The sequence below is a fragment of the Sminthopsis crassicaudata genome, chromosome 5 (genome assembly GCF_048593235.1).
Source record: "Sminthopsis crassicaudata isolate SCR6 chromosome 5, ASM4859323v1, whole genome shotgun sequence".
Classification (NCBI taxonomy): Eukaryota; Metazoa; Chordata; class Mammalia; order Dasyuromorphia; family Dasyuridae; genus Sminthopsis; species Sminthopsis crassicaudata.
Genome location: NC_133621.1, coordinates 50104866 through 50121853, shown reverse-complemented (window position 1 = coordinate 50121853; position 16988 = coordinate 50104866). Strand labels below are relative to the sequence as shown.

The following is a 16988-nucleotide window of genomic DNA, read 5'->3' as shown; positions in this document are numbered from 1 at the left end:
CAGGAGGTCAGTTCATAATACACAGAAAAGATTGAGTCCCTGATTTAGAGGGTCTATTAAATCTCAGCTAGCTAAGAACAAGGAAAACCATTTATAGATTGTAAAAAAACAAACAAGATTGAAAGGCTTGAGAACTTCAATCAAAGTAATGATCAACCACTGTTCTAGGGGGGACTGATAATAAAAATCTTAATTCTCCTAATAAGGAAACAATGGAGCAATCAGAAAGAGGTATGGTTTTGGACATGGTATTTGGGAACTATATATATTTTTGACCACATATTCATTACAAGGGTTTTCTTTTTCTTTTTTCTCTTTTTTTTCAGGGAAAGGAGAAAGGAGGAGGGGAGAAAAATAAATGCTTGATAATTGAAAAAATTAGTTTAGAAAAAGAATCTTCTGAGAAGATAACCCATGGGGTTAGTTGTCTTCCCAGTACAAGGGAGTCATCCTTTATAAATCTAAGGATTGAGTGTCTATCAAAACCTAGATAAGTCTCCAGCACCATCTTAGTTTCCTAAGGCATTTTTAAAGAGCTTTTGATTTAGCTGGGAAATGCAGGCTGGACCTTGTCTCTACTATGGCTATTTTATAGAAGCAGCAAGGAGCCCTTGGCAAAGCCTCATAGAGAATCCCCTGATGAGCAGTACAGAATTGTAGAAGCTGGAGGCCTGAGATTCTCAGGAGCCACCTTTTTTTCCTTTTCTCTGAATCTGTTTAACTCTTCACTCACCTGTATTTCAACAATAATAATATTAGCTATCATTTATATGGCCCCTATTATATGCCAGATGCTGTGCTAAGTGCTTTAGGTAATCCACATGACTGAAGAAATAATGCATTTCTGAATTTCTTTATGATTTTAAATCTGAGCTCCCAGTAATTGCATGTTTAAAAATGTATACCACCAGGTTCAAAATGTAGGCCACACTGTAGTAGATTTTTGCACACTTCAGCCCCTAAATAGCTGCTCCATTTTTATTAGAAGGCAGTACTAATGCTTTTCAAAATCTTACGACTTGTTCTGAGAATCAGACTGATAAAATGTATGGAGGTATCTTCCATATGTAAATGGAATTCATTTCCCATGAGCTGACAGCTGTAAACACAATTGAAAGATCTAAGTAATTTTAGAAGTAATTATATGTAACCAGGTAATTTCTGAACCAACTGACTTGTAACTAGTGATGGCACTGCTGTAATGTGTTGGACAGGGATTTGGGAGGCCTGGTGCCATGGAAATTTAATATCTCTGTTAATTTCTTTCCTTAAATAGTAGTAGTTTGTATCCTGAGGGAAAAGGCAAGGGTAGAAGCTAACAAAAGTGGAAGAGAGCAGCAGGTTTATTCAGTTCTTGGTTTGTTAACACACTGTCCTTGTTCTGTTTTTGTTTGTTTGTTTTTTAATCCTTAGTCTTTACTATCTTTATTCTCCATTTAAATCTCTTCTGTCATTTGCAAAATCAAGTAAATCATCTATTTCTTTAGCATCTGCCCCTATTATATGGAAGCACATTGAGGGTTTTAATGTGTTTGGAACTAGCTATAGTTTCCGAATAATGAAGTATGATTCATTTGTCCATTTGCTTACTAATTTCTTGTGATCCCATTATGGATTTGTATTTTTTTTAAAAAAAATTTTCCAGTGCTAATAACAAATTACCCTAAAAATTCTGATGTCCAGGCCTACTTAAATATACCATGAGACTGAAAATGTCTCTTTTTCTATCTATTTATATCATCTTATTCAGTTTCTACATTTTACATGCCATTCTAGGGAAAGTAGTTTTAAAGATGGCAACCCAATGTTTTAAAGAGTTTACTTCCCTAGAAATAGTGTTCAGGAGAGAACCTATGATGTTCTCACATTTTTTACTTTGGACACCCATGTTATAGTAAAAATGACAGCTAGTAACATTGCCCAGTCACACATTATCTGCCAAGATGAAGATGAAGCAGCCTCTTCTCATTCATTGTGGGAAATGTTTACTGCCTTGGAAGAACAGGGTGACTCAAAACTTACTTTCTTATGTTTCTTGGGTTTTCTTTTTCTATTAAAGGATTTAATTTCACAATTTTCTTGCAATATAACCATGACTCAGTAGGAAATTCACTCTCAGAGGGATTTACCTTCCCTCTGAATCATAAATGCCAAATGGTTAGCCACTTATCAATGGTATAACATTCTAAACATAGTTGGAGTTTTACCCAATTCCCCTATTTTGAACTCAAAAATAATGACATTCTACCACATGGATTAAAAATCAATCTAAACCAAAACATAGTTTTCCTCTCTTTTAAAAATGGTTAATAAATGGTAAATTTTTATCATCTTTAGCTACCTTTATAATTTTATAAGATGTTCAAGCCAGGCTGAGAATGAAGTCTCATTCTTGTAGACACCTGGTTGGTAGAGACTGTTCAACCAATATTTGTAATGAAATTAGTTCAATGTAAGGGATTTAAAAACTTTGTTTGAAAATAGAATTTGTAAGAATATAAAACAGTAGAAAAAGAAACCTAATTTCCATTTACCTGTAGCTCATAAAAATCTTTGCACAGAGCTTCCTCACACCTAATTATATTTTATATTCCAAACCAATGTCAAAATATGTGGAGATAAAGCTCAAAATTCTGATATTAGCAGCTTGACTTTTGAGGCCCAACAAAGTAGCCCCTGATTATATTATTTAAAAATTGTACCAGGAGTGGGGCTAGAGGGCTTTTCTGTAGAGCTGATTAATTCACTCAGTCTACTCCTTGAATAAATAAGTGATTGAAATCCTTGCCATTAGGGGCAGAGAACAAATTTAGAACCTGACAGAATGATAAAATAAATAACTTGGAGAAAGCATTTTCTGTTTGGAGAAGAAATTTATGGAGCTGTTTCAGTTCTAAGGACAAGTATTCCTTTATAATAATAGTGACAAATGATGTCAATATAGAGTACTTTAAGGATTATAAAGTTATACACATTCACACACACATTTCTATCATCCAATCTTTACCACCTCCTCAGTCAACTAGGTTTTTACAAGTATTATTATCCCCGTTTAACAAATGAAGACGATAAATGTTCAGAGGGGCAACTAGGTAGATCTTGGACTTGAAGTTAGGAAGATTCATTTTCATGAGTTCAAATCTGGTCTCAGACACTTACTAGTTATATGATCTGGATTAGTCCCTTAGCCTTGTTTGCCTCAGTTCCTCATTTGTTCAATGATCTGGAGAGAGAAATGGCAAATCCTTCCCATATTTTTGCCAAGAAAACCCCAAATGTGGTCAGAGAGTTGGACATGACTGAAAGAATTGAACAATAACAAAAAGCTAAGAACATTTCTCACTTGTTTATGTGTCTAATATGTGCAGGGAGGTGAATTTGAACCAAAGCATCTTCCAACTCTAAGTCTGTGTTCTACATATTTATATAGTTTACAACTTCTCCCAATATCTTAGTAGAATATTTATGTCCTGTTCCCTTTCTAGCTTTTTCTTCACCCAAAGAGTTATTTTTTTCTTCTTTAACCTTTTTCTAGCACTTATCACAGTACATGTTATACAGAAGGTGGTTAATAAATGCTCTAAGTTAATAGTTTATAAATAATAGCTAATAAAATAAAATCAATAACTTTTGGGTACTTAATATGTAAATTTATAAACAACAAAATAAACAATAAAACAACAAAAATAGTAACCGTAAGTAATCCCATTGTTTCATCCTAGGTTTTCTGTCAAGACCCTGATTGATCGATCCTGTTTCGAGACTATTGATGACTCATCACCAGAATTCAACAATTTCGCTGCTATTTTGGAACAGATTCTAAGTCATCGGCTAAAAGGTAAATACCAACTCCCCACCTCATTTCCCCCACCCTGGAATTATTTTTTCTTTATGATGAATTAAATGTTTAAAAATGTATGTTACTGATTGTGACTGGGGACTAAGGATGTCACATCCCTGAGAAATGAGAAACTGATTCAAATACTCTGAGCTGGAGAATAATTGATGAAGGATCCTGCTTCTAGAAATTGTTGAACCAGTGCTCTCAGATACAGGGGGACAAAAGCAGAAATTAGTATTTGTCAAGCAGTGAGAGTAAGAAAGATATTTTCCTATATGTAATAACTAAAATATAGGTAAAAGATGATTGCCAGCTGCAGCTGTTTATCAAAGGCCTCCAAGATGAGGGCTTTGGAAAGTATTATTGGTTGTGATTTGCCTTTACTTCTTTATAAACTTATGAACGTGGCATCACATGTAACAGAGGGATTACATGAGTAATGTTTGACTTTTATTATTTATTAAGAGAAATCAGTCTTTATAAAAATAAAATATCTATGCCAAAATAGCAGAAAATATAAAATTAAAAAAGATGTCTTATCAGTTATTAATACAATCAACTTACATAAAACAAGTAAGATAAAATCATTTTCATGGCTTTTCTTTTATAGTATAAATCTTATTATAATTTCATTTTTGAGATTCCATTACCCTTGACATGCAATAATTTCATTTAAAATTGTCATTCCCTAAATTTTTGAAGGAAATTAGTAATGTTATTTCTACTCAGAGAAAGTGTTTTTTGGGGAGTATTACCTTTGTATTATTAAAGATAATTTCAGAAATTACTATGAATTAATATTCTGCTGTCTAGAAACAATAATATTAACTTCATTTGGGGAACGGTAAAAGAACACAAAATCAAAGTGTCTAGATTGCATTATATAGTTGATTTAAGAAGCCTTTAGGAAGGCATCTGGGATAGATGGGTAGAGCACAGTGGATAGAGCACTTCCTGAAGTCAGAAAGATATGAATCTTATATCAGACACTTAATAGTTGTGCGACCCCAGGGATGTCACAGCCCCTCAGTTTTTTTTTCTTTTGTAAAATAGATTTAATAATGCATCTACCTTACAGGATAGATATCAGAGGAGATAATTTTTGTAAAACATTTAGCAAAGTGCCTGGCACACAGCAGTCCCTTAGTAAATGCTTATTCCCTTCCTACTGAGAAACCCCCACAATGATGTATACAGCCTATAACATCATAGAAAAATATTGAGAGCCTGCTGGGCCCTAAAGAGATTGGATCCATAACACAATGACTTCCTTTCTGATGAACATTTGTCTGTTTCTTAATTAATGAAAGCAATTATTTCAGAAGATACTCCCTTATCTTTTAGTGATGTCAGCATAAACATTATCAGACTTGATTAAATAAATTTAATTTTGGAGAATGAAATAAATGAGAACTTGTAGGTGATGACTAAGTAGTCTCAGCAAATTGTATAGTGGACTGGGAGGAAAGCTAATAATTTCAATGATCTTATTATAGGCAAAGAATAATGATGCATTATCAATAATTTATTACTTTATGTTTTGCTATTGTCTTTGGGATGACTTACTATCACCATAAGTCACTGTGAAATTGAAGTAAGAATAGCTATGAACTGTGGAATAAATGATCCATAACTTTGGGAAAGAGATTTTAAAAGGTTTCATTCTTAGGGTCAATATAAATTGTTTTCTACTCCTTAGTTCTCTAATGGCTCATGAATGACTTTTATTTGGGGGATACTTGGGGTGGCTTTTATAGCTCTTATAAACTGAAAAACTTTACAACATCATATGAAACCTGAATAATTCCTAGCATCTTGACATAGATAGGAATTCAGGATTTATATTTTCCTGGCTTTCTTGTGTTGATAATTTTGAAACTAGTCCTTTTTTCAAAGTGCTAGAGTGGAAAATAATAATGCTAACCATAGTTAGAATCTGGACAGTACTTTAAAATATGCAGAGTACTTCACAAATATCTCATTTTATGCTCATGATCCTGGGAAGCAGGTACTCTTATGATCTCCATCTTGCAGATAAGAAAAGTAAGCCCAAGAGAGATTTTATACCTTGCCCAGAGTTACCCAACTCATAAGTGCTTGAGGCAGGTCTTCCTCACTCTAAATGGAATGCCTCATTCACTTCACCATCTTCCTAGAAATGGAATAAATCCCTCTTGACACATAGTAGGTTGTTTCAGTAAAGCAGGATGCAAAAATTGTAAAATTAAAAAAAAAATCCTAGATATTAACAAAAAGAGGTTTGCTTCCCTTGATTATGCTAGAATTATAGCTATAGATCTGAAAGGAAGACAGCTAGTTGAGCAACCTCATTTACAGCTGAAGAAAACTGAGGCTCACAAGGTCCTTTGGCCATGGATATTAATTATATTATAATAATAATTCATTTATCCAGACCTCATTGACAGATTATCCTTAGTAGCTAGAAAAAAATCCAAAAAAATCATGAATTAGAAGCATAGAATCAGAATCTTAATGTAAAAAAGTTAAACCAGAAAGAGGTGATGGGTTGAGTTGCATTCTGACCTTGGAGGCAAAAAGTTCTGAATTCAAATCCAGATTTTGCTATTTACCATTTGTATTATTATTAGTTTCTCTCAGATTTAGTCTTCTAATTTTGTAGATTTTTGGTTGAGTGAGATAATAAAAAATTGTTATGGTTGTTGTTAGTATTGTTTTTAAAAAATGGATCTCCCTCTTTTACCTACAAGTTTAGGGGCTACTTGAAGACCTGGCCCACTCTAATCTTCATGAAAGCTTAGACCTTTCTGAGTTGGACTAGTTCATCCCTTTTAAAGCAACCTGTTATCCTTCCTACCCTCCACACCTGCATTCCCAGAGGCTCAACATATTGATTTGAGACAACGTAGATACTCAATAGTCCTGACCCACAACAGCTCAGAACTCCTGAGCTAATGGAATGTAAGTCCCCTCCAGTCTAAGTAGGAATTAAGAGTGGACACCACCAAGCTGAGAACTGAAAAAAAAAAATCCATATGAGAGATTGGACGTGAACACAGCCATTCCTGCCTCCACAGCCAGGTCTCCATCCACTATACCATGCCTTCATTTGTAAAATGGGGTTAATTAAGGCTATGAGAACTGAATGAGATAATGTAAATAGGATACTATATAAATATCCCTTACTAACACTTCACTTAATCCAACAATACCGTCTATGATATTCCTTAAAGATGATCACACCTGGAATCTTTGCCTTGGTGTTTCCAGTGATAAGGAGCTTACCACTTCACAAAGCAATGCATTCCATTGTTGGACAGCTCCAACTGGTAGAAAGTTCTTTATTATGGTCCCTTTGAGAAACAAACCAAGTTCAGTCTGCCCTCTAGATGATAGGTCTTCAGGTATTTGAGATTGCTACAATATCTTTACCAAGTCTTCTCTCTTTGGGGGTGAACGTCCACAGTATCACCTACCAGACTCGTTGTTATCCAAGTTAACCCCTTTAAATCCCATTAGTGTCTTTAAAATGAGCCACCAAGATATTAATTCAGTATTCCAAATAGTCTGTGCAATAAAGAATCTTGGATGATTAATGACCATCAAATCATAGAATGTCAGAATCAGAAGATTCATCAGAATCATAGAGCATAAATTTGGAACTAGACTATACCCAACACACCTTATTTTATAGGAACTGAGATTAAGAGGTAAAAAATGACTTCTTTAGGATCATATAGCTACTAAGTATTTGAGGCTGAATTTGAACTCAAGTCTTCCTGACTCTAGACCCAGTACTTTGGGCACTGTGATGTCCCCTAACTGTCTAAAAATAATCTAGTTACATGGTCATCCAGATCCAATCTCCTGTGATCTGGATCCTGCACTTCTGTCACAAGTAGTTACAGGTTAGATTAGCTTTTTTTTTTGCTCACAAAAATTGTAACTGCCTTTTTTTTCACATGAGCTTCTGTGCTCAGGACCCTGTCCTATCATGTGGTCCTATCATATTTTAAATCTAGACCCAGGTTTCTGAAAATTATCAGGAGCAAATAAATAATAAGTCAAATCAGCAAGCATATCTGACGTGTTTCCTGTGTGTCAGACACTGGGCTAAATGCAGGGAATGAATATAGAAGCAGAAAAAGACACTGTCTTTAAGGAATTTGCATTCCAATGTGGGGGAAAGGCATGAAAGGAAAATTAAAAGTGACTGAGGGATGGGGGGGGATTATAATGGCGAGCAGCCTTCTTTGATATGGTAGGAAAAATCCAGGCAGTTAGGAGCCTAGAGGTAAATGAAGACATAGTCAACTTGGGCGTTTTTCTTAAAATGGTACTTCTATGAGTGACCAACCAATAAGAGGAAGGGAATAGGGCCAAATTGTAAATTCAGTGTAAGAAGCGCAAGAATGAAGTGAACTCCTAGGATGAGGAGACTTTCTAGAGAAATTCCATAAGAGAAGAACATATCTTGTGAGGTGATATCCTGCTGCCATTAAAAAAAAATCCTAAATCTAATTCATTGTACAATGTCTCCATCGTTTTGGTATCATTTGCAGATTTCAAAAGCAATTCTTTTGGATCTTCATTCAAATTCATTCAATTATATTCATTCAAATTATAGATAAAAATAAATAAAAATGAATTCAGAGCCTTTCAGCATGTTAGTAGAATCCTTGATGACATTTATTTATTAGTCTTTGAAGTACAGTTTGTTATACCTAACACTACTACATTTCAATTCATATTTCTTAATCTCATATTTAGAACATGTGTTTTTGCCTTTCTTTGTATCCCCAATACTCAACACAGTGCCTAGAAGATAGTAAGCCATTAATAAGTACTAGTTAACTTACTGACTGAATGACTTGTCCACAAAAAGATCACAGATTTCTCAACCATCAACATATATTTCACAAAGTATCTGTTTTGAGGTTACATCCTCTATTTATAGGGAATTCATCAGTTTTACTTGAAATGAACTTATTCTTATTTTGAATGTAATTCAATTAAATAGTTCAGTATTTATCATCATCATCATCATCATTATTATTACTACTTCAACAATAACAGTAATTACTACTATTACTACAACTACTACTACCACTATCACCATCATCACTACTTATTACGTGTAAGGCACTAGGCCAGTTCCTGGAGATTCAAAGCTGTATGTGGCTTAAGCTTTGCTCACAAAGAGTTTAGTTTCATGGATATGGGAGAAGGCTAAGTACATCTATGCTTGTGCTGTAAGAAAGGGTGAAGCCAATGAAAAGAATCCTAGTGAGATAGTGAATGAAATTTTCCATGGAATTGGGTAGGCAAGGGTTAGGGAAAACTTCAAGAAGGTAGAATTGAATGAATTGAATATGAATTGAGCCTCAAAGGATGGGAGAGACTTTGGTAGGTAGAAATATTATTAAGACAATCCATTCCAGGCGTAGGTGATAACATGAGCAAAAGCACAGAAACTAGAGAGGGCTGAGTGGTTCTCTAAATGAGCTGGGACAGATGATAAAAAGTAAGTTTGAACAGGTAGGCTAATAAATTGGAGGACCAACAACAATAATAAGCAGATGATGGAGGGTCTTGAATATCAAAATCAGGAGTTGAACAAGTTTTTTGAGCACAATCATAGTAGTGCTTTTAGAATGACGACTCAGGTAGCAGTGTGGAAGCTGGACTACAGGAGAGATAATCTGAAAATGCAGAGCCAGTTAGGAAGCTATTATAGTAATTTAGGTGAGAAAAGGGGGAGAACTTTTATCAGATGATTATGTGGTGTGGGAGCAATTGGAGACCATGGAGGGAGAAACAATAAGACTTGATAACTAAGACATAATAAGCTGAGGGAAAGAATGACATTAAAAGTGACTCCAAGGTCAGGAATCTCTGAAATTTGGATGATGGTATTGCCATTTACAGAAATAGAGCAGTTGCAAAAAATTAAGGGAAAAGAATTGACGAGCTCTGTTTTAGACATGTTGAGTTTGAGGGTCTAATAGGACATTCAGGTGAAAATACCCAGTAAGCTATTGGGAATATGGACTTCTGGGAAGAGGGAGAGATTGGGGGTAGAGAGATAAATAGGTAAGTCATCTACGTAGAAGCAGTAATTGAAAGTATGGTTGTGATGAGAATACAGAGGAGAGAATAAAGATAGAATAGAGAAGAGGACCAAGGACAGAGCCTTGGAAAACATTCCTATTTAAAGGGAGGAGATCGAGGCAGAGCAAGAGTAGAGAAGTAGAAGAGGAGTACACCATGGTGACATAAACATATCTCACATTTTCTAGTGTTTAGAGGTTTGCAGAACAGTTTCCTTATAACCTCCCTGTGAGTATTATTATCTTCATTTTATGGAGAAGCAAATTGAAGTTTGAAGATGGGAAGTGATTTGCTCAGGATAACATAGTAGTGGTCAAGATTTGAATCCCGAATTTCTCCTGAATGCCCAGCCAGTGCTCTTTTTTCCTATATCTCACTGCCTCTTTAAAGAGGAGAGAGAATAATCAAGGAACCATTGTGCTATGGAGAGGTTGAGAAAAATGAAGACAAAGTAAAAAAAGAATCCTTGAATGTGGTCTGAGCAAAAGAGTGACCTTGAAGGCACTTATTTCATTAGAGACGTGGACACAGGAGCCAGACTGCAAGAGTTTGAGAAGTGAGTGGCTGGTAAGAGAGTGGAGAATAAGAGAAGATTCTCTTTTGATTATCATCAATTTATCTAGTTCACACAAACTTGTTTGACTATTGTCTCCCCCACTAGACTGGAAGCTCTTGAGCCCAGGGACTATCTTTTGTCATGCTTTTGTACTCTCAGTGCTTAGCATAATGCCTGACCCATAGCAGATCCTTAATAATTGTCCACTGACTTTTCTGAAAAGCATGCTTTTAGAAAACTTCATTCCAGATCAGCTAGATGAGGCAGTAGGAGGACCTGAGTTCAAATTAGACCCCTGATACCTCACACTTATTAACTGAATGACTCTGGACAAGTCACTTAAACCCAATTCCCTTGATAGAAAAAAAAAAAAAGAAAAAGAAAACTATTCTCCAATGAGCTTGGATGAGAGAAGGATCTGGATAAATATGAAACTTTATTTCTCCCCTTCCTACTGCATTATATTTTTCCTCTTTAATAAAATTCTTAGGTTTCCTTGTGTAATCTGAGAAAATAGCTGTTAGAGGGAGTTTACTTTTCCATTATATACAACTGGAGAATTTGCACATAAGAAATCTTTTGTAAAGTTATAGAAATTTATTGTGTAAATGCTTGATGGCATGAACTCTTTCATGTGAGCTTGGCTTTGAGATGGTGCTTTTTCCATTTTATTATTTAAAACTATAACATGCAATTAATTCAGGTTAATTCATGACAGAATATTATTTTGTGCTTTGAAACAGCACAGTTCATTGAAAAAAAAATGGAGGTAGATTTCAGAGACCTGAGTTCAAAATACTGGTTTTGTCACAAATTAGATGTAAGATGATATGCCTCAGTTTCATCATCTGCATAACCATGAGCAAATCACTTTACTTCAGTCTCAGTTTCCTTATCTGTAAAATGGTGTTTATACTTATACCATATGCCTTCCCATAGTGGCTGCCAGACAGTGCTTTGTAAATTCCAAGATATTCTATGAACATGAGTTTTCAACAAGTAGTCAAAAATTTTAGCATAAATAGTACTTAGATTTTTGTTATATACTATTTATGATCTCTGAATAGATTATTTATATCACAGATCATGTTTATGGTTTGATCTATTGATTATTCCATGATGGATAGACTGACTACCCACCTTTCCAGCTCAGGGAGCATTCACTGAACAACTTTAGTGAAGGTCATGCAAAAATCCCAACCTCAGATTAGTGACCTTAGGACCCTCTTTTCTTAGCAGCTTAACTCAATCACAGGCTGTTTTCTAGTTTTGCTCTGGAGAAAACTTAAAGTCGACTAGATAAGTTCAAATATTTGAAATACAGTTGTGTGAAATGAGGATCAGATTTGTTTTGTTGCCCCAGAAGGGTAAAGGGAGGGAATTTCAAAAACAGATTGAGGCTGTGTATCAGGAAAAAACTCAGTAACAAAGAAAGCTGTTCCAAAGCGTAATGTCACTTCCAAAATGTGTGAGTGCCTCCTTCTCCTGAGCCCTTCAAGCCCAGGCTTGATGGCTGCTTATCAGAATGGTGGAGTGGAGAATCCTGTTCATATTAGGAAGACCCTCAATGGCTTCTGAGCTCCCTTATACCTTAGAAGTTCTCTAGTGCTGTGGTTCCAATCTCCCCTTTTCTAGATACAGGTGGATGGAGGTTTGTAACTTGTCTGGGATCAAATAGCCAGCAATAGACTCCCATTGTCCCCACTTCCAGGATAGTTGCTCTTTGCATTCAATTCTACCCCATCCAATATGCTTTCTCTCCATTTTCACAGTGAGGAAAGTCTTTGATGTAACCCAGTAATACCTTCTATGGCTAATGTACCATGGAAGCTTTTGTCCTTGGTATCTTGCAGACTGAGATCTTTCTGCAATATAGTTTCAGGCAGTAATTGTTGCTGCAGGAAAATAGCTGAATGATCAGAATGTTTAAAGTGATTCTGCAGATTTTTCAGGCAGTGGAAGTCACAGGCAAGAAGGTTTTGTTTGCTTGTGTATTTTTGATAGAAACACACGCAGAAAAGTCGTTGTTGAAAAGGGAGAACAGATTTGGCAACAGGAAAGTGTTGGATCACCATTAAAGAGTTATCTTAAAGAAAGCCAATTTGCCCCCCCCCTAATTTTTTTAAAGAATAACTAGAATGAAATTTATTTGAAGGCTGGCAGAGTAGAAGTGGGTCTTGCTCAAGAGTCAGAAGTTTTGGGTTCAAACTCTGCTTGTAAAATATTCCTTTTGTAACCTTGGACAGATCACAAATTGCTACGATCTCAGTTTCCTATCAAATGAAAATACTCAGACTAGACTTGGACATATCCTCCATCTCCCAACCCATGATCTTCTATTGATTTTCCTCCCCCTCATCTAGCACAACCCTTACTACCACTGGGAAATAATCATTTAATTTTTGAGACAATCTAAATAATTTCTTTATTTAATCCAAGCAATTCTATCCACTCCAGGGATCTTAATAAAATGGAGAAACCTGACAAGATTAATCTGAGCAAAGAACTTGGATCCTTTTAGCTCTTTGGCATACAGTATGCTGCTAAAGCTCAAATGCTAATGCTAATCTTCTTACGATATTAAAATTTATTCAGAACCGATATTTACATGGAAAATAATGGCTTGAGGATAGATTAAATGGGACTTTACTGTGTTATTTAAATGGGCATGATGAATTTGGTGACCAGAGTTCATCCAATCAAAATGTATTTTTAAATTGTGAAAATAAAATTCTTGTGCCGAAAATAAGGACTGTTTGTGTCCTTTACTTGGGACTAAAGAAGAAGTAATAGATGAAGCTTTATTATACTTTTGATTCTATCTTGTTCATCATATTTAGTAGGCTTTGGAAAGCTGTGGGCTAAACCCCTATCTTTGTCACTCTTATAGTATTCAGATTTTTCAAGCAAATGTCCCATAGGTATCTCAGAATCAACATGCCCAAAACAAGAATAAATATCTTCACTCTCGATCCTATGCTCTTCTAAACTTTCCTATCGTTGTCAAGGTCACTACTATCCTCCCAGTCACCCAGGCTCTCAATCTTGGGATCATCCTTGGCTCCTCACATGGTCAAATCTTGTTGTCTCTATGATCACATCTCTTGTGTAGGTCCCCTTATCTTTGTGTATACAGACTCTAATTCTAACTCTAATTCAAGCTTTCATCACTTCTTGCCGGGTTTATTTTCATAACATTAGCTTCCAACCTTTGGTTTCAAGCCTCTCCAATCCATTCTCAGCCTAGCAATCAGGATGTTTTTTCTAAGGAGTAGCTCTCATCACCACCCCTTTTCCTCCCTCCCTCCCTACCTATTTCTCTGTCACTGTCTTGCTCTCCTTTTCTCTTTCTCTCCCTTCCTTTCCTTCCTCTCCCTCTGTTTCTATCTTTCTCTGTCTCTGTATGTGTGTGTATGTCTCCATGTCTGTGTTTGTCTGTCTTTGTCTCTCTCTTGCTCTCTGTGTGTCCCTCTATAGTGACTCTCTTATCTCTGAGATCAAGTATAGACTCTTTTGTTTGACACTGAAATTTCTTTATCCATTACATAGATCTATATCTATACCCTTCCTATAGCCAGTGTTTTAGGATGTATCACCACACATAACTTAAAGAGAAAGTAAGAAATTAAGCAACATATTCAGGGATGCAGCAGATTCAGAATTTGAATCTAACTCAAAGCTAGAGATCTTTTTGCTAAGTTATGTTACCTCTACTTAGCCTAATGAATTCTTGAACTTCTGATGTAACTTCCTCCAGACACAATCTTTTTTCCAGTGTCATCCTATCATAAAGCAATAGTTTATTTTTGTTTCTTGAGAGACATTGTGACTGATAGCCCTTTTTAGATTAGATGCTGGCCAAAGAATCAACCCCCTATTCATACCAAATAGCATTTGCAATAAGATTATGCAATAAGATATTTTAGCGTTATCCCTCCCTGATCCCAGAGTTTTCATTTCTAAAGTAATTTGGCATGATGATGCTTTCTTTCTGGACCAATCACACTGTTCAGATACCCATGCAGGAGCTCTGGCTTGGACCTCAAAGTTCTTCCTGGCTTAAAGGCCAAAGGTACCTCCCCATGAGGCCACCTTTTGAAGTACAAGATAAACACTGCATTTTGTTAGAAACAATGGATAAAGATAAACCCATCCAGTTGGCTTTTGAATTCCATGTGTTTATTTTCAGATTTATAGAAGTGTGTCCAACACTTGATTCTCTGCGTGTGCACACACACAAAAAAATGAGAACTTCATTGTTTCCATAGCACATACAACTCCCCCAACAAGAACCCAGACAACTAGAGGCAAAGCCTGATTAGAAAGATAAGGAACAGTCTCTGAAGGTTACCGGAATTTGGATCCATTAGACAATGAACAAGGTCACTGTGAAAAAACACCCTCCCTGTTTTTAGTCTCCCTTCCAAATTTGATGATTGGAAATGCAGAAGTACTTCAGCAAATACCTTCACTGCCCAAAGCATAAAAAGACAGAATTCATTTTTTGAATATCCAGAGCAAAACTACATTAGGCAGAGATCTATTGTGGTAAACAGAGTTAAATCATTTAAATTGCCTTTGACAATAAAGTTAACTCATTTAAACTCATTAACTCAGAAGCTGATCATTGCCATGTTATAGTAGCCCATCCTAAGTATAATTGTGTACATTTTGAAGGGAAAAATTCTCTCTAGAATCTATAGAGGAATGTCAACTTTTCCTGCTCTAATATTATGTGATTATGTGGTAGTTCCTAGGAGTCCAAGATTTAGATAAAAACTTTAGAGACCAAAGACCTAACTCCAACCCCAATTTATCAAAACAAACCCAGAAAAATTAAGTGATTTACTTCTGATCACATTAGCTGGATAATCAGGATAAAGTTTGGGGTTTGTTTAACTCTTTAAAATGGTTATTTATTGTCTCCTCCATTAGTGTTTTATTTTCTACTTTTCATTCATTTTTGTAGCTCTGAGTAGAAACATTTGTAAACTCTTCTCTTGTTTTGAGTCTTTCATACTCATAAAAACTTATGAACTTCATATCTTGGGAAGATAAAGAGTTTCCCCCCTTTTAACTTCAAGATTTTACTTCTATAATTATGTGTCTAGATACTCCAATAAAGAAAAACTATGGGAGACAGATGGTATTGGTTGGCTTCAGATCCACATCTGGGTAATAGCATTCCCATTTAATCATTCCCAGTTTGAAGAGATAGAACTGGAACTATGATCATTTTAGAAATGAAGATCTGTAATTATGTGGATGGAAGGAATCTCATTTGGTCTAGACTTAGACCTGACTTCTGAGGATGGTTCCATGACCTGCCTCTCAAGATTTTTGGGTTGAGGATGACTGGAACTCATGCATATCCCTTGAGGTTATAATAGGATCCAATTCTCAGTGATTCTGAATAGCATAAAATGAGAATATTTCCTTGGATTCTTTCAGTACAGAACCTTCAAAATTTCTTTCTCCACTGCTAAAATCCTTAGGACAAAGTGGTTGAGATAAGTAAGAACTAGTACTTCTAGGGTTAATAATATTTGGAGGTAAATTATAGATTCAGGCATTTAAGTGATGTATAATGGATGGAGTGCCTGTCATGGATTTAGAACGAACTGATTTCAAATCCTGCCTTTGATATATATAAGCTGTGTGTAATTCTGACCAATTAAACCTCTCAGCCTTAGTTTCCTTTTTTTTGTAAAATGAAAATAATAGTGTCTACCTTCCAAGGTTATTGTGAAGATCAAATGAGCTACTATTGTATGCATAATGTCTGACACATAATAGATGTTTATATAAGTGCTAGTTATTATTAGCATTAATAATAGTTTGTGAAATTTTCAGATCCTATACTTTTTGTTATGTCCACATATTGGTCATTGTATTACTGATGACCACTTCTTGAGAGAGGTAAGAAGCTAAAAAGATGAAATTAGAAAAATTAAAATTAATTGGTTGATTATTATTCTTAAATAACAATTATTTATTATAACACTACACTACACTTAGGAAACTGAAACAAAAACAACAATCCCTGCTCTCTTGGAACTTGCATCCTGTCTGGACAGCCACACACATGCTCTGTGTATGTGTGTGTGTGTCTGTACATATACATATATACATATACAAACACATAATAAAGAATAGTTTGGAGATGGAATATATTAGCAGTTAGAAGGGCATCAGGAAATACTTCCTGTAAATTTGAGTAGAGCTGGGAAGGAAACTAGGGATTATAAATTCAATTTAAATGCCATCTTGTGGCAACACCTGCATCTGGTTACCTAACTGTCTCAGCAAGGAAGTACTTCTCTGGCTTATGTGGTAGTGTGATGAGAGGGCACCTTTTATCTGATCCTTAGGACTCTCCAATATGTTAATAGTAAGTGGCTATTTATTTGATGGCACTTTAAAGCAGTTTACATGAAGTACTCTTATACCTGTAGCTACGATTCAGCAATTGGAATAGAAATTTATAATATTCACATATAA

At 35.4% G+C, this 16988-nt stretch overlaps 2 protein-coding genes across 7 annotated transcripts in view; one reads left to right on the top strand and one right to left on the bottom strand.

The window, feature by feature from the left end:
* Nucleotides 1–16988, top strand: part of RUNDC3B (RUN domain containing 3B) — a 112679-nt gene that overhangs the window by 20609 nt on the left and 75082 nt on the right. For all 4 annotated transcript variants that reach the window (XM_074266641.1, XM_074266642.1, XM_074266639.1 and 1 more), the window contains exon 2: nt 3723–3838. In XM_074266641.1, coding sequence (XP_074122742.1) covers nt 3723–3838 — 116 coding nt within the window. The remainder of the gene's footprint in view (nt 1–3722; nt 3839–16988) is intronic.
* ABCB1 (ATP binding cassette subfamily B member 1) overlaps nt 1–16988 on the bottom strand; it is a 193776-nt gene that overhangs the window by 154532 nt on the left and 22256 nt on the right. The window lies entirely within an intron of this gene.